The 18,213-nt window shown below is 38.2% G+C and overlaps 3 protein-coding genes across 3 annotated transcripts in view; 2 read left to right on the forward strand and 1 right to left on the reverse strand.

Moving 5' to 3' along the window:
* Positions 1 to 5,927: 5,927 nt before the first annotated feature.
* LOC105438535 (G-protein coupled receptor GRL101-like) lies at positions 5,928 to 7,494 on the forward strand. The gene has a single exon (XM_030996871.1). It carries the CDS (start codon positions 6,316 to 6,318, stop codon positions 7,288 to 7,290), a length of 975 nt encoding a protein of 324 aa, XP_030852731.1. The 5' UTR covers positions 5,928 to 6,315; the 3' UTR covers positions 7,291 to 7,494.
* Positions 7,495 to 9,599: 2,105 nt separating this feature from the next.
* On the reverse strand, positions 9,600 to 11,495 carry LOC100891073. Its single transcript, XM_003729893.3, has 2 exons — positions 11,028 to 11,495; positions 9,600 to 10,330 (listed from the first exon to the last, which is right to left on the reverse strand). Exon 2 carries the CDS (start codon positions 10,293 to 10,295, stop codon positions 9,714 to 9,716), a length of 582 nt encoding a protein of 193 aa, XP_003729941.2. The 5' UTR covers positions 10,296 to 10,330; positions 11,028 to 11,495; the 3' UTR covers positions 9,600 to 9,713.
* A 3,095-nt stretch (positions 11,496 to 14,590) lies between these two features.
* LOC752994 (telomerase protein component 1) overlaps positions 14,591 to 18,213 on the forward strand; it is a 31,841-nt gene continuing 28,218 nt past the window's right edge. The window contains exons 1-2 of the mRNA XM_030996268.1: positions 14,591 to 14,754; positions 17,247 to 17,484. Coding sequence (XP_030852128.1) covers positions 17,260 to 17,484 — 225 coding nt within the window. The 5' untranslated portion in view covers positions 14,591 to 14,754; positions 17,247 to 17,259. The remainder of the gene's footprint in view (positions 14,755 to 17,246; positions 17,485 to 18,213) is intronic.

Genomic DNA, 18,213 nt, shown 5'->3' on the forward strand with positions numbered 1-18,213 from the left:
AGAGCTATAGAGCCATTAAGTAATAGTCTGATTTTCAGACCATTGTACCGAATGGTCGTACGTTTTATGCTGCGCAAAGATTCAATCAGTTTAATTTTGGCCATTACAAGAAGTTGGTTATTGATGTTGATGTAGACAAATGCTCATGTACCCTTTACAGCTCATTGTATGTTACAACCAAAGAAGAAAAAAAGCCAGTCAGTCACTCAATAGTGTCTGACAGTGAAGTCTAGAAAATACACTGCTAATGTTTAAATTTCACAGATAGGACGTACATGATATATTCATAATTCCTGCAAAGTTCTACAGAATTTGACGTTGGCTGCAAAAGGGACATAGTATCTTGTATAAATTGTCCTAAAATTGAATTGAATGAAACTGATCACGGTTTTTCATATTGGTTTCGACTTTAAGAGTAATTTTTGGTAGATGACCATGCATAAATTGTTTGTATGAACCACTACAAACAAAAATGAAATCTATATTGAGAATCAGCCATTTCGTTTGAAGATCAATTATTATTCCATGTAAGAACTGTTTAGTTTTAATGCATGAGTGAAAGACAATAGTTTCTCCAAGTTGGATATAGTTGTTTCAATGGTTAAAAGGGGATTTGATTCCAAGCCAATTGCTAGTACACGTGCTATTAAAGTTGCTAGCAAAATATCAGTTTCGTGGGACAACAATTTAAAGGTTGTTCCATTCGACTGATGTCTCCGCTCTCCGACTCTACCTGGGGAATAGCAAATCACCCTTCATTCAAGAAATTCCCATATGAGACTTTGATTTTATTTGGTAGCCCTAAATGTAGGAATAGGCTCTAGATAATTGAATTTGGCCAATTATCAGAGGTGAAGGGGCACTTTAATATCAGAGGTGAAAGGGGGCACTTCTTGGATCTGAAAAGGGGCAACCACGTGAAATGAAAATTTGCTCTGTACTCCAGGGAATGGAATCATTTTAAAGGGTGATTTTTAATGATCGTGTGCATTTCAGTTCAGGGATTATCCAATTCATTCCGGTTTTACTTAATGTGTACTCTTTAGGCGTTTTTTTTTTTTTTTTCGAACAGGGTGTTGAAGAATAATCCTATCGCTCAGCTAAGGAGAGGTGCATTTGCTCAGATGGAGGTACTTTCGAGTCTGTGAGTATTTAGGTACTAGGGAACCAATCATCTAATTACCCGTCTCGCATACTCTTTTAATTTGAGAAACTATCGTTTGTTTGTGTTTCAAACCTTTAAAATAATGTGTTATCTAATGCATGTAACATCTTCGTTATATCATCCTGTGAAGCAGGCTCGGATCCAGGATTTCTTGGGGGGTGGGGGCCAAATTTGAAATCAATTTAAAATTAAGTGTGTTGAAATTAGAAAATCGCGCCGGCCGATAATTCACTCAGGGGAGGGGGGAAGTGAGCACTAATTTTTGTTGGGGCCCTCGAAAATTTGAAAAATCGCTCCGTGGATCCGCCACTGCTGTGAAGTGCATACTATCTTTATAACTATTATATTCCCATTCTTGGTGTAGACTTGTAACCTACTTTTTCAATCCACCAATCAGTCTTTCCCAATTCTTCCTATCACAGCACCCTAAGCGGCTGTAACATATCTGAAATGGATACCGGAGTGTTTACAAATAGCAGCGGACTTAAAACCATGTAAGTTTATTAAAGTAATAAGTAAAGACTTAGAGAAGGTTGGTGCTACACAATAACGAAGGATAACAACGAACACAATCAGATCCCGTTTTGTTTTTTTCCGCGCATTTCGTTCCTTTAGCTTCCGTTTATATTGCCCGGTTTCAGCTATCTGTTCGCTCTTGCGATTGCCTCCGATGAGTGGAAGCCAAAAAGTTTTAAGAAAGTAGTTATTGTATATTTCTCGTGACCTCTGTGGAACAAGTTTTTAAGAAAATTATTAAAAAAACATTTATCATGCAGTCATATCCGTTGCTTTATTGGGCATAATGTTCCTTATATGCTAAACATTCCGAACCTGTTCGGGGATGCCCCCTCCCCCTCTCTTCTGTAGAAAAGCTAACAGAAATAAAGAGAAGGAGGAAATAAAAGAAACGACATGCACAAAATGCCACACGCCCTTAGTCCTTTAGTTATTGATCTCATTTTGTCCATCTTTGAATTTCGAAAGATTTTATTTAGAAACATCGTTAAAATACACCAATTGAACCCTCTTTTCAGTAAAAGATAACTAATTCGCACAAGAAAAAAATGATCATGATAGCGCATGTGCATTATAGATATGACATAAAGTCACATAATACTGCTTTTTATACTTCGTTTCAGAAACATGAAGACCAATAAACTAACTGAACTCAAGTCTAATAACTTTGCAGGACTTCACAACCTGGTTGACTTGTAAGTTAATGTTTTGAATTAGTCTTCTAATCTTAGTTGTCTTTATGGGTGTTTTGTTTCTTTTCAATTGTACCAATAATTGTACGTGTGCATGACTGTCTCCGCTTCTCTGTTATTAAAAGAAAACAACAAAACCTTTCGTTTGGGAGTTACTGTGACGAAGGAGGTTTTTTGTGTGTATTTCATGTTTATTAATCGTTTTTATTTTAAATTGAACATCACATAGTATCAGCATCAATTATGATTGATCATTTAATCAAATATAAATAACGTAGAATGTACACAAGTCTACTAACATAAAACAACAACAATCAGCAGACGACTAGTTGTCGATTGCTGGTATTAAGAGATTACAAAAGATTACAAGAGACAACCAGAGATAAACAATGCTCATTAGAATAGAAAGTTACTACAAAGAGCAGGCACCTGGCCAAATGAAAGAAATATATAACATGACCTCTCATTCCTACTGACCCTTTATAATATTCAAATGCTTGCCTACTTGGCAGCATGGATGACTAATTTGTTTTTCCTTCGTGCAATGCCATGTTCAACAGATTCAAACGACAAAAGAAAATTACAAAAGTAACTGAGATTAGGCTTTGTAACGCCGCACCAACATCTAAATATATATATATATATATATTTGTTAACCTACCAACAGCAGAAAATTCGAGAGGTAGATATTTCTAGAATTACGAGGCTCATAAATAGCACAGAGAACATGCATTTCTATTTGTAACAGATGATATATCACATTCTGCAAAAGAATGGTGCTAAGGTCAATCCAGAATATGTTAACGACTTGACAGGAAAAGAAAATGCCTACCAACGTTTCGGGTGACCTCTCATACAAAGGGGACTTTCTGACTTTTGAAACTTTGTGAATTCGGAAAAGCCAAAATTAAGAGATCAAATCGTTGAGAATGTTGAATTGCAGAGCTTGTAGCTTTGTACCCACGGTAATAAGAAATGGAAGTTTTTAAAGTTCTTTTATTTTTTGATGTTGTAGTCCTTAATTTTCATTTAAACGAGCTACGGAGGAGTTACTTTGACCGTGACCCTTCCTAAAGCTAATGGAAATAGACCTCCAAATGATATCCGTTTCTTTCACTAAACAGGTGGCTGGAAGAAAATGAAATTGCCTATATCGAACCTGGTGTATTCAGAGGACTGAAATCTTTGAAGATATTGTAAGTTTTTTTGCTCTAGACACATTCCCATTTATTACAAGTTTGAATTAATGGAACAGTAACTCCATGACTTTCTCCATGATATTTTTGAGGAGAAAAACAAGGTCCAAAGAAAGAGAGAAGCGGAGAGAGAGAGAGATTGGGAGAGGGGGGTAGAAAGGGAGAGAGATGCAGAGAGGCAGAGACAGAATGAAGGGTGTTGGTAGAGCAGTGCTTGAACGGGAAAAGAAATTCAGGAAGAGCTGTGGGGTAATACAGTGGTCACATCAACCAGACCGAAACAAGACCGACATTACCTGGCCGTATATGATTTGGATTTATCCAGCGGCAGCACAAAGCGTTTTTAATAGGGGCAAGTTGAGGTAAACATGGACAAGGAATTTTTTTGGGGGGATAGGAATAGGCAAGGATATATACTTGTTATTAATAAGAAATAATGAAAATGTTTTTTTTGTGTCGTCAATCTCCCTGAGGAAAATTTGTCATTCTAATGGATCGGCTTTGAGTTTGAACAAATGCAAACAAATTGTTTTAGTAATGTGCAATACATTGATTGATTGATTGATTTTGATTTCATTTCATATAACAATTGTTTGCACAATAAAGAACATAGTTGACAAAGTAAGATCAAAATTATGAAATGAAACAGGAACCTACTGAAAAGCATAGCTTGTTTTTGTAAGTTCCCAAGAATAAATATAATATGAACATTATTTTCATAAATTATTTTAAAATGTCTGATTTTTTAAAAATAAAAAAATAAAAAATAAAATCCGCGTTTGAATTTAAAATTGTACTTCGAAAACGGATTCCCAGCTACTGTATAATTTGTTTTCAACGTACAGAAAGCTTTTTGAAAACAAACTGGAAAGGGGAAGCCGTAGCGCATTGAAGGATTTGAATACCGTGGAAGAACTGTAAGTATACGTTGTGGACTAGTATAGTAAAGTCAGAATTTCCCCAAAAAATAATGTTTAAGTTAGGTTTGAAATGTTCTAAAGAAGTGGGAAATAGATTACACGAAGAAGAAAATTACTAATATTAGTGTAGTATGATAATGTGTAATCAATTTAATTTCACGAACCCTTGAAATACAAATATTTCTTAAAATAGTGAATGCATTGGAAAAAGGATCATGAACCGAAATGTTAACGAGTAAGTCGTATTATGTACATAATAGAACGGTCGACTGTAATTCTTTTACACAAGATGATAATATACTTGTATAATAAATCAGTGTCATCTATTACATGATTTATCTCATCAGGAATCTCAGTTTTAATCCGATAAGATTAATAGAAAGAGGATCATTCGACAATATGACTCGACTTCGCAAACTGTAAGTGTAACCCATTTTAATTATTGAAAAATCAAACGCCCGGATTACAAATAATGTCAACGTTAAGCTCTTAAAAACGTTTAGAATTGCACTGTATTATACAAATGTGACTATTAGTATTATACTATTCTTTGATCTAACATATTGATTGACCTTGTTGCTGTCGAATCTACGCCAGCCTGGGGATAAACCTAGGCAAGTAGTTATTTAGGTGATGTTTTTTTCTTCCAAAAAAAGATGTTTGTACTTATGGTCGGGATATTTGATAAGGTTTGTGAAAACGTGAATCATTCTCGCCTAAAATACATTTAACAGCCGTGTTAACGTTTGTTCCCCTAGAGTTTTAACTGCTGTCAATGCGATAAAGTATTGCGAAATAATTGTTTCATTAAAAGACATTAACTTCCTTTTAACCGATTTATTTTCCATCAGTCACCTTGTTGGGCTGAAGATTGAGCAACTTCACCTCGACACATTTAATGGGTTACCATCCTTGGAGAAATTGTAAGTAGATGACGATAATGAATCACAGTTGTTTGAAAGTTTCGTGTATGTAACGAAATATAACGACAACTTATTAATGATCGATATTGTAAAGTTTTATTTACATCAAGTTGGGAGCACTGTGAGATAGTGGTAAAGGTTCTTGACTGTCGTGCGAGAAGTCCTTGGTTCGGTCACTGCTTAGTGATTACACCTTTGGACAAAGTTTTTTTTACCCACGTTCGTCCATCTCAATTCAGGTGTATTAAATGGGTACCGGGCAAATGAATGTTTTCGGTGATAATACTTGCACGGTCCTGAGGAAGAGTAGTATTAATAATGATGAGACTAATGTTTAGCTAATTAAGACAATATTGTTCTGTTTATCAAGGTGACTTTCGTACCTAAGTTCGTGGGTTCCAATAAAGCCCTTTGTGGATGTGTAGGACGTCAGACGTCAGGTATGTAAATGTGGTCCTCCCTTCTGATGTAGGTGAATCATAATGGAGAGCACTCTGTCCCTAGGACAGGACGTGTCCCGTTTATAGCAAAGTCGCAACTTATCCAGGTTACAGACGCAGTGCACTTTTTGTAAAAGAGTAGACATGGGGACCCCGGTGTGATGGTACACTTGTGAATCCCCTTCATACAGGGAGAAGAGACCAGAAGGTCGCAGTGATGTTCTTTTGGTCACGGTCGCTTTCCCCCTTTCAGATAAAGGTGACGTAATTCACGTTATTGTGATGATCAAATCTTTATCGATGCGTAATCGTTAAAAAACGTCTTCAATTTTCTGCTAATTACAGGTCTACCGATGACTACCGTTTATGCTGCCTCTTCAAGAACATCACGTGTTCAGTCATCACCCCAACACCGCTCGATTCCTGCTCCAGTCTTACCCATAACAACATTCTTAGAGTAGCAATGTGGATCACTGGATTCGGAGCTCTCTTGGGAAATTTCGTTGTCATTTTCGTCCGTTTCAGAGAGGAACAGCACAACCGAAACAGCGTTCAAAGGCTCTTCATCACCAACCTAGCCTTCGCTGATTTCCTAATGGGTGTGTATATGGTGACGATCGCCTCGGTGGACATTTACTATGGCGAGAGGTACTTCCTTTCGGCACCCATCTGGCGGGAGTCCCAACTTTGCCGGTTTGCTGGGTTTGTGGCTCTTCTCTCCAGCGAGAGCTCGGTTTTCCTGCTTGCACTCATTACAATCGACCGTTTTATCTGTATTACATTTCCTTTTGGGACGGTGCGTTTCCGCTCTCGGTCGGGGCGGATTGGCGTTGGGCTCGTCTGGACCCTGACCTTCATCCTAAGTTTGGCACCAATCATGATTGGACTGTACGATTCTGAGATCTATGGCTTGTCCGACGTTTGTCTGGGTCTCCCTTTCAACACCTTCACCGAGCAGAAAGGACGCATCCGCTACGTCCATGAGTCAGACGTATACCAGTTCATCCCCGAGGAGGAACCTGAGCAGCGTCCTAACTGGCTGTATTCCATCGCTCTCTTTCTGGGTGTCAACTTCATTCTTCTCATCCTAATCTTCATTTGCTACATAGCCATCTTTGTCCAAGTTCGAAGGTCGGCGAAGATCGCTGGAACGGAGCGTATGAAGCGAGAGATTCGCATGACCACCAAAATGGCGCTGATCGTCGGTACTGATTTCTGCTGTTGGATGCCCGTCATTATCATGGGGATTCTGTCACAGACCGGTGCCACAGAGCTACCGGTCTCTCTTTATGCTTGGGCCGTTGTCTTTATCTTACCCATCAACTCGACGCTAAACCCTTACCTGTATTCCTTAATTGCTCTGTTCTCACGTAAGAAGAAGGACGGCTTTCCGTTGACGGGTCTAAGTGTGAACGCACTATCGAAAAGTAATCACTAAACTTTAATAATCTGATTCTCAACAAATATCAAAGATACCGATAAACTATGTGCCTCTCGGCAGGAATGGTCACGTTCGCATGATTCAATGTGCTTAACAATATAGAGACGTTCTTTATAAAATATACATAATACTATTCTGAGGTCATTGGCAACTCTCGTGACACAAACACATAGAGAGATCAATAGCTGTTCTTTCTTTATCTCTCTCTCTCTCTCTCTCTCCCTCCCTCCCTCTTCCTAGATCCACCTCTCTCCCCCTCTCTCTCTCCCTCTCTCTCTCTCCCTCTCTCTCTCTCTCCCTCTCTCCCTACCCCCTTTTCTTCTCTCTCCCACTCCATCTTCCCTATATGTACCTTGTTGATAAGAGTTGTATCTGACCCCCTCCCCTGTAGATACACCATTAATTACCCTTTTGACGCTCAGACTCGATAACAGACGAAATAACGGTATTTAATCGTATTTACAACAAAGACGCAAATTCATGCCCTTATTTATTTCAAGGCAATTTACTACCATGGAATGAAGGAACATGAAGATAACATGCATGCAAAGATAAATATATACATAGTATAAGCCTGCATAACGTACATCCGAATTACACAAGTTATTGATTCTTGTTTGTTATAATTAAACCAATACAAATGTTTACATAATTATTTAACGTCATATTTTGGAAAGGAGCTGTTTGATTAAAAGTAAGACCATTCAAACTAACATATTTTGTTATTTAATAAATACTAATACCCTAGATTTTATTGCTTTTACAACGCAGATTATCAAATAATCTTTATATTAACGATTTGTTATTTGATGGGCACACAATGGTAGTTTGCTTAACGTGTTTATCACTTCTCGAGACATCAAGCAAAATGCGTATACATTCATTACTCACATTTGTCTAATCTCCTTTTTAGCTTTTCCATTTGGCACAGTTGTCCAAGCATATTATGCAGGGAGATTAAAAATAACATGTTTTACTGGATAGATATTCGAAAGGCAAATGAGATATTGGCAAATTAAAACATATATACAAGAGAAAGGCAATGCATTGACACTTTTACATTGTTGATTTGAAGGGGGAAAAAGATTTTAAAACACTGGAAAATATGTGTCAAATTCAAACACTAATTCTCATGCTATTATAACGCACCGCACTATAACCCAAATAGGCCGAATCATTACTGTACAAAAGCAGAATTGTCAAAAATAAAACAGTAAAAATTAACAATTCATACTGTAGTTCCTCTTATTAGCATATTAGCTTTACTACAAAAGAAAAATACTCCTTTCATTTTATTATTCGCTTTGGCGTAATTATATAAAGTGTGAACTTTGATATAAAACTTTGAATTGTCTAGAGTTTTGTGGAATAAATCAACGAAAAGTCCACCACTACAGTCAATTATCATAATTAATGAGTTGTAGTGTTTTTATTTAATTTCTAACGGACCCGAGGATTTTAATTTATCATATCTCCCCTTATTCCTCTTTTTTCGCAGTTTCTTTGGTGATTGTATTTTTCTCCATTTCTGTCAGACTCTACGATATACATGCAAATACCGATACTTATCATCTGTTCATGTTTACTCAAAATTCAATTATTCATGTTTATTATTATTATTATATGCCAATGCGCACATAAAATATCATCTCCTGTACATGTGTAATTAGTGTATACATATTTTGCTGGAATATTTCACTTAGATTGTTTCCGTATTTTAATCGGATCCTTTTCTTTCCGATGATGAGTGTTCATCTGCTTATTGGCATTAATATATCAATAAATAATATATTGCGAGCGGGATTACAGGACTTGGTTTGTACCCCAGATCTTACAAAATATTTCCTGAAAACGGGTAATGACAGTTTTGCCCCCCCCCGCCCCCCCCCCCCTCCCTCGGTCCAAATCCCCTATCCGCAACTGCTTCAGTATAAATGATATTCATTTGATTTCATCAAAGAATTATCACAGCTCTTGGTCAAGGAGTACTTATTCAAATGTCTAGCATGTTTATCCCGAGGAATCAACAACCATTTATTTTCATACAAGCTGCATTTTGTGTGGGTTAAACAAAAACGATATCTTTTCATGTCTTCTGTAAGGACGTACCAATGAGGAAAGAAAAGGTTTGACATCCTATGCGTGGGACTAATTGAGAATGTCTGCCTAACAAAAGGCCACTGGTACAGAGCTCTTAATCAGTAGGGACTTTTAGATTCGCACGAAGACAATATGTGGATCGCTACGATCGACGTCCCTTTAATACACTGCCTTGAATGGACGTCACACGTATCAGTCGACGCAAATCTAAAAGTCCCTACTTACTTGGCGTGTGTACCTGGTTTCGAACCCAGGACCTTCTTTCTACTGGGTGAGTCATCGCTTCCCTGCGCCTAATTCATCAAGGCAGATTTAGAGTATCATTGGTTGTGGAAATTACTCGCTACTGTCTGCTTGCGAGAAAAGCCTGCAAAGCATGACGTGCTCTTTTTCCGTCTGGCCTTCCCGTCATCTTCCGATTCTGCTGAAGACACCGACTTCGTGTCGTACGAGGCCTCGTTCGGGGCTCTCTGCGTAGTCTTCTTCCGACTCGAGGCATTCTCGATTCTTCTCGGGTCTTGGTAGAACGACATTGCATCGGGTGCAACCTGATTTAATCTTTGGTTGCCACGCTGATTCCCGCCGTCCTGTTCCTCCCTTGCATCCGGCCTCCTTGTATTCTTGGCACTCTTGGTTACCTTGGTGGTACCCTTCTTCTTTGCCTCAGTGGTAGTTCTTTTCGAAGGTTTTGTGGGTTTGGGTTTTGATGAAGTTCCCCAACAGGAAGTGTTCTCTTTGACTTCGTCCCCGTCACTGTGGAATAAATTCGCCCTAGATGCGCTTCGCATTGGTGGCGGGGGACTCGGCGGCTTTTCTTCTTCAGCTTGTGGCGTTGGTACGTCGCCGTCTTCATAAAAATTGTTTGCACCAGTATTCTTAGGGCCGCTGCTGCAACATCCCATGGCTGATTAAGAAATCAGCTAGTCGTTCGTTGAAACTGAAAGGGAAAAAAAATGTTTATATAAACATTTTGATTTATGTATCCGTTATGAATACGAATACGTCTTTTCTTTTGACACACTCTTCGTTTATTTTTATTTTTTTAAATATCAAAATAAAATATGTAAATAGTAAAACCTTTAATGATATTGGAGGAAATACAAACACAAAGGGATAAAAAGACACAACGTAAAGAAAAGATGACATTGCAAACAGAGCTGTATCCTCGCCCTTCGTTCACAAATACTACCCCCCCCCCCCCCTCCACATGAATCCATATACGCACACTGTGCCCCGGATTGATTTTTCTTCTTAAATTAATCATGTTATTATCTGTTTTATTCTAGATGTAAAAGTACTTTTCCCGATCGTCATGAATTGACTTAGTTAGAATTATTACTAAGTGAAATTGTCTCTTACCATACTCTTACCCACATGCCTACTGCATCACAAGATTTTGGTATATCTGTTAATAATTGTGCCAAATTGATATAGCCCTATTATAGCTTGGATGCGAAAATAATGATACTCAGATGATTTATATGTCCATTTTCCCTTCACAGGCCTACATGGTAACCCATAAGAAAATGTATTTAACTTGGAATTGACCGACTGTCCCTTTCAATAATTGGACTAACCCTGGTACAACTAGGCCCATTCTAAGTGACTTTAACGACAAGCAAATGTGTACTTACATTTTGGCTCCCACTTGAGATGTAATGTGTTGCTATATGAGCAATTGTCCTTCAAAGTTTTTCACACTTTTTGTACCTTCTCAATTTCCATTGAGAATTCCAGATTTATTTCGTCAGAATTTTGATGTTCAGAGTGCAATGTCTGCCAAATTTCTTTTAGTACCCAGCATATACAGCTTTGTGTTTCATTCACTTCGGTATGATGCGTTTAACTCCAAATAATGATCCTTGTATGGCTGCTCAATAGTAGTTTTAATGATATCCCGTTGCCCAGACAACTCCTGAAGTAGCACCTCCACCGATGGTCATCATCTTGTTACATGATTCTTTTACCAGAACTCTTTCCCCCGGGGGTGTGTTGTGGAAACGGTGAAAAGCAAATAGCAGTGGCTGCCGTCGAGGAGAACTGTACAGACGAAGGCCTAGATCAAACAGACCTATATCGATTGATTACGTAATGAGTATTGTGCACATGGTAGTTCTTTCATTTCACAATGCCATTTCTCTCACTTGGGATGAAAAGGCTGCGATTATGTTAGGTTCTATTCTAGCAAGATTTTGATTAAAATCTATATATAGTGACGAATGGGGGGTGTGTGTAGCGTGGGGACCAATCGTAGGGCAGGGGGGGGGGGGGTAGCTATGGCCTATAGAAGGTGGGTACAATTTTGCTCTTCCCATCTGTATCTGTGTCTCTCTCTCTCTCTCTCTCTCTCTGTCTCTCGCTCTCTCTCTCTCTATCTATCTATATTTCTCTTTCTTTCTCTCTCTCTCTCTCTCTCTCTGTCTATGTCTCTCTCCCTCTCTCTTTATCTCACCCTTTATTTCCTTCCCCATTTCTGATTTCTTTTCGCAGAATGGGGGGGGGGGGGGGCATCGAGGCCCAGGGCTGTCCCCTATCGCCTTTAGGACTGTCATCGAAACGTCTAGATTTCAATTACTTAACTATTTAAAAATTAAGCTAGTATAGTAAGAACGTAGGCCTATTGTCTCTTGAGTCTTGATGTAAACTAAAACTCAGTGGGTGATGTCATAAAGTTTTTTAAATGATAATTTAATTCGTAATCGCTTTGATCAACTATTGTTTTTTCCAAGGACTAAACAAAAAACATTATCGTATTACGTGCAAGGTGTTAAGAGCAATTATAAGTACACAATGGTTGTACACATATTAAGCTTAATTAGTTGTTGCCATTTTAGGCAAGCCTCTGGCAATTCAGCTTGAGGTCCTCATCCTCAATCTTGCCGGAACTAGAGACGTATAGACGTTTGTGTATCATTTTTTGTACACGGTGTCAGGTTTTTCCTTGTTAGCTCGAGTTAGCTCTAAAGCATGAATGGAATGTTGTAGCGTGTGGTACACAGATCGACTGCTGCATTATCTAATATCTTTATTTTATCTGTTTTCAACTACACGACTGTAGTAGTACTACTAGTAGTAGCAGCATTAGTAGTAGTAGTAGTAGTAGTAGTAGTAGTAGTAGTAGCAGTAGCAGCAGCAGAGGCGGCGCTACCGAGGGGGTGGGGGCAGGGGCCACAGTGCCCTCACACTCTTCCATGTTCCCCAAAAGTGCCCCCTTTTAGATAGGGAAAATGCCCCTTTGACTTTGACAAGTGCCCCTATTCATCTGTGAAAGCGCCCCTTCCCCTTTTAATAACTTCCTTTCTTTTACTAGAATAAGCACATCTTATATTTTCACATGTGCCCTTTTTATTCTCATAATTGCCATCTCTGGTAAATGACCCTTTTCACATATACTAGAAGTTACTCCTTTTCAATTCAAATAAGTGCCCCCTTCACCTCCGATTATTGCCCTATTCAATCTAAGGAATACTCGTTTTATTTGTACAAGGTGAGCGCCCCTTCCCCTCCTGATAGGTGCTCTTTTCATTCCTGATGGCTGTCCCTTTTCACCACTAATAACCGCCCTTTTATTTTGACACGTACCCCTTTTCCTAACTATTAAATGCCCTTTTCCTTCTTACAAGCGCCCCTGCCCCTTCTCATAATAACCCCCGTTCGTCTCCGATAAATGACCCGTTTATTTCAACATGTGCCTTTTGTCATTTTAATAAGAGCCACTTCCCCCTTTTTATAAAAGCCCCCCTTTCACCTCCAATAAATGCCCCTATCAAAATCTGATCGATGCCCCTTTTCTTTCAACAAATGCACATTTAAACTAAATGGGATAATAATAAACATAAAATTATAAATTAGATTTGAAGTCATACCAACTAATATAAACCATTTGGCTTTCTTAAATTTCCAAAGTTTTTTTGGAAGAGATGCTATGTGAAACGTGCTTTACAGGAAGGGTTTGTTCATACTATTATTATTATTATTGCTATTACCATTGTTATTATTGTTGTTATTGTTGTTTATGGTACTCTTGTTGTTATTAATATTTCTGCTTAATTTGATTTTTTAAAGATTTATTTAGAAAGTACCAAAATACTACAAATTTGTTGTAAGGCATACATATATATATTTATAAATAAGGCACAAGTGTTATTGCCATTTCGCTTTGTATGGGAGCTATCTAATGAAGAATGAGATAGTATTTAAAGCTAAAGACCAGTTATGGTCATGCGATTGCATTGTGAAAGAAACGTTGTGGAATCGGATCAGAAAAGGTTGATCATCTAGCATCTAGCATCTGCAAGGTTCTGGAATCATCAAAATGATAAGAAATTTGGCCCATTCTTCGTAAAGTTACAAGCACTATACACAGAAAGATGTATATGGGACTACCCTATATCTCTCACAGTCAAATAGATATAATAATTTACCAAATATATCAATTAGTAGGCGGTTTCCCAGCAAAGTTTTTATCATCATGTATTAATCAAAACATATTCTTTCAAATGATTGGTAATGAGAGCTTCCATTTCATTTTTTGAAATTGGGGGGGGGGGGGGGGGGGTTCCAATACTGGTCTTTACCTTTAATAGAAACGAGATGAAATATCTTTGTTCATACGTAATGTATTGCAAGCAGACATATTTCTCACTTTCCTTTCAAACTCAGAGTGTACTTCTTTCCAATGATCAGTAAAAAGACAAGAGTTTGTTTTAACCAGCAGTTATGCTAACTTTATCCTAATTAAGGTAGTACTGAATAAACTTATTTCATCGTACCTGATCATTTATTGACTTTTAAAGAAGAAAAAAGGATACATCGAAAATTGATACTACGTACGACCCACTGAGCTGTCAATATGACTATATAGCGCCAAACGTATTTAAATTGAAATAAATACAACATTTCCGTGAATTGTCAGAACTAATTTCACATTACAAATTCACTTGATTTGGCGAAAACATGTCGACGACAACATTTCTATTTTTTAGGGCGGCCATGTAATATTTCCTTTAAACGTCTGCAAAACGAAACTACGCAGCACAACCCACAAACAAAATCACCGTTCCACTCGTCGCTCGGGAAACGACCGACGCTTTTCATTGAGAACCCCCGCCCGCCCGCGCATAATTTTACAATGGAGGCATGTCAATGCTTTGTAAATAGTCAAATGCTGTTCACTGCAAAGTCCGTCCATTGAGAGACCATTAAACACCAGTGGTTTGGGTCAGATCGATGAAAGACATTGGACTACACCACATTACTATATACAATTTACAGCATTTCCCGGATATAAAACGTATAGGCCTCTACTTACGAGTGGTATCATATTAATCGGCGCCACAGTGAAGCACAGCTTAATAGACGGTGAGTAATAATTTGTGTACATTTTGGCACCATTTGCACCAGAATATAATTATATAATCATTGAGAGATATATTTCCTAACTTATTTTGACCCGTGTGTATAATCATGTGTGTTGGCATGCAGGAATGGGCACGATTTGGGTGGACTAGCTGACATCGGAGGCAATATTACGCTAGCCCTTTAATATTATTTGTGTGGGCCAGCTATAGCATTGAACAAAATTCATGACATACCATGCGCATGAATAATTATTATCAATCAATCATTAATTTTATATTCATCGTGTGAATGTGGCGGAACCCGTTCCATCGGTGGAGCTGGAGGGAGTGTAGTATTTATAGGCCTATCTTGAAATGTCTATGCATGTGCTTTTTTCCCTTTCCTAGCTGGAAAAAACAAAATAAGTTGTTAAGTATTACGAGACATGTAATTTATTACTATCCCTGTATTATATTTCAGAAGAGGCATGTGGTAATTGGTTAATTTTTGCCCTTTCTATTTATTGTAATTTTGACATTATTTCGCTCTCAATTACCTTTGTCACACAATAATCTTGATGGTTTAAAAAAATGAGAATATTCCTATTTGTTTCGATTATAATAAATACAATTTTGAATTAAGATTTGAATCTGTGCTTTAATACATTTAAACAAAATTTATTTCTCCTCAAGAGATCGACAGATAAAAATACGAATTATAAAAAGTGAGGAAGACAGTGGCCAAAAAGGAAACAAACCTTGGTAAAGGCCAACCCTTGTATAAATGTATAAACAAATTAAAAATTGGAAAGTTTTATTTGTTTCAAATGGGGGTGGGGGTGGTGGAGGAGGGGGCAGTGGCAGCCTAATCATGTCTGCTAGTCAACTGTGTCTTATAGTACATAACAGTTAGATATAATAAACTTATAAAGTCATAATTCTAGGCCCACTAAAGCTACCCCTAAACGTACATATACCTTTACTTGATAATACCTTTTTTAAAATGATTTATGTAGATTCGAATAATATTTATTATACATAAATTTGTTGACGCTGAAATTGTGTAGCTCGATTGTCATCAGTTAAGAAATTCATCAAACGACAATTGAAGAAAAGAAAAATATTTATGCAGCATTAAGCTCGATGATTCTTCCAATTTATAACACACTGTATTTTAATTAGGTTAATTCATGTCTATAATTATGAGCCTATTGTCATGATTATTGCTGCAAACTATTGCTGGGAACCGTCGTAATTTCATTTATCATTTCTATATCAATTCAATAATCATAAATGATGATAATACTTTTCAATTAGGACATTGGAATTTTAACATTCATGCATTCCTGATCATGAGTTGATGATACAGACTAGGGTGGGAGAAGCCTCGTAAGTTCATATTTTTTCTTCTTCATATATTGAACTTGAGGTAGTGAACGTAATTGATTGACTGTTTCCAAATATAAGATACGTGTATATTATTTTCTTTGTATTGAGATATGTATCAAGGTGTAGCAAGATCTACTGCATGTTCGAGAATGCGAATCAGATCGTGTCAATTAGAGGGAGATTCACAAATTGAGGAAATTGTGTATGAAATATGAAACTCGTATCTGCCATCAAAACCTCCAACTTTTCAAGACGCGATGCTTGGAATATGGAATTAGGATTAAAACGTTGGTACATGTAATTTGTTACATTTTTGCCCGAGAAATGATCCCCATGTTTAAAACCACTCCGTGCATTGTTTGAGCAAGTTCATGGATTCCAACTTCATGAACATTAATAGGCATAGGACCTACAACAACTTAGAATCACTGTGCCAAATAATGCTTGTTTAAATCATTAATCGCAGGACCTTTTATCCTGAGATAAGATCAGTGGCAGCGGTTGGGATTTATATGGTACAGTGCCATTTACGAGCGCCATAAGACGCCCCTGGAGGATGGGAGGGGGGGGGCGGGGCGGGTGGAGGGGGGGGGGGGGGTCAATAATTGAGAGTCTGTGTATTTCTTTGTTCGGAAGGCGATCGGGTGCAAGTGCGAAATACTCCCCGCCCTATATAGCTCCCCCTTCCAATTAATGAGGGGCTCAGTGGCCGCAGCAACGATTCCCAGAAAATATTGACTGAATCATCAATATATTTGTAATGTTTAATTTGTTTATTTAGTAAATTAGACCTATAATTGCACTGCAATAAAAGCTGCAGTTAAAAACGTTTTCCTATAATATTATTAGGTAGCTCGATCTCTATAATTCGCTTCCCGCGCATTTAAAAGTTGAAATAGTTGAAATTAACTACCCGCCCCCCCCCCCGCTCTATGTGAAATCGTGCCCATTCGCCCACCTCCCCCCACCAACTCTATGCCCCTTTGTTTGGTGGGGGGGGGGGGTCCCATTTAATTGTCACAAAAAGCATGAAAAGAAAAATTACTGCTTTGACTTTGGGGTCTAGTTTTCTGAGACTAAATCCTGTTTTTGTGTGTGTATCCTTTCTGTGTGTGTTATCCACAGTGCGTGCTACACTATGGGCTGTGGTTCTTCCAAATCGCTGGACGTACCATCAGGCCCATCAGATTACAAATACATGGTCCAAAAGACGTGGGACCGGGTGCAAGGAACCGTCGACAGCAAAATGAACGGCGACAAACGAAAGCTGGTGGTCAAACGATCGGGATGGAAAACGGTCAGAATATTTGTATCGTCCACCTTCAAGGATTTCCATGCAGAGCGAGAAGTTCTCGTGAAAGAGGTAAGAAATGGAGTGAAACATGGAGGTGTGAGACACGAAATAAATTTTATAATAAGGCTTTCATGATTTGGTGTGTGTGTGTGTTGTTTTGCATTGCCTTCATGTTATTGCGCTTGTGAGCTGTATGCCGTAACCATTTTGATGATGTGCCGCGTACTATACAATAAACACGTACACCACCACATCTTTGGAAACATCATGAAAACACACATTTTTCTTGCTCGTAAAAAAAGGGGTAGGCCTATTCCCGGGCAAAATGGTTGCACAGAGAGACCAATGCTTACTAATCATGCTAATGTTTCTAACTGTCTTAAATGATTTATCTATGGTCTCTTGGATTTATAGGAGAAATTTTCCAGTAATTTTCTGAATGCATTTCTTTTTTGCCTGTCATGCTCTGATCTTATACTATGGTAGGATCATTCCTAGAAATGCACTGTGCGCTGAGAACGGCTGTCTGAGCTGAAGCTAGGATAATAATTTCCAAAGCTCTTTAGAAGCGCATAGAGACGTTATATAATGTGATATGTGCTATACCGGAGTGTTGGTTCAGTCAGTAGAGCGTCCGCCTCACAACCGGGAGGTCGTGGGTTCAAACCCCAGCTGCGTCATACCAAAAGACGTTAAAAGATGGGAGTTGTTGCTACCTTGTTTGGCGTTCAACAATAAGGGATAGAGCAACGTCGATCTGGCGCTGCTCAGTGGCTGCCGGGCTCACGATAAATTGGG

The sequence above is a fragment of the Strongylocentrotus purpuratus genome, unplaced genomic scaffold (assembly GCF_000002235.5).
Source record: "Strongylocentrotus purpuratus isolate Spur 01 unplaced genomic scaffold, Spur_5.0 spur5_scaffold_3, whole genome shotgun sequence".
NCBI lineage: Eukaryota > Metazoa > Echinodermata > Echinoidea > Camarodonta > Strongylocentrotidae > Strongylocentrotus > Strongylocentrotus purpuratus.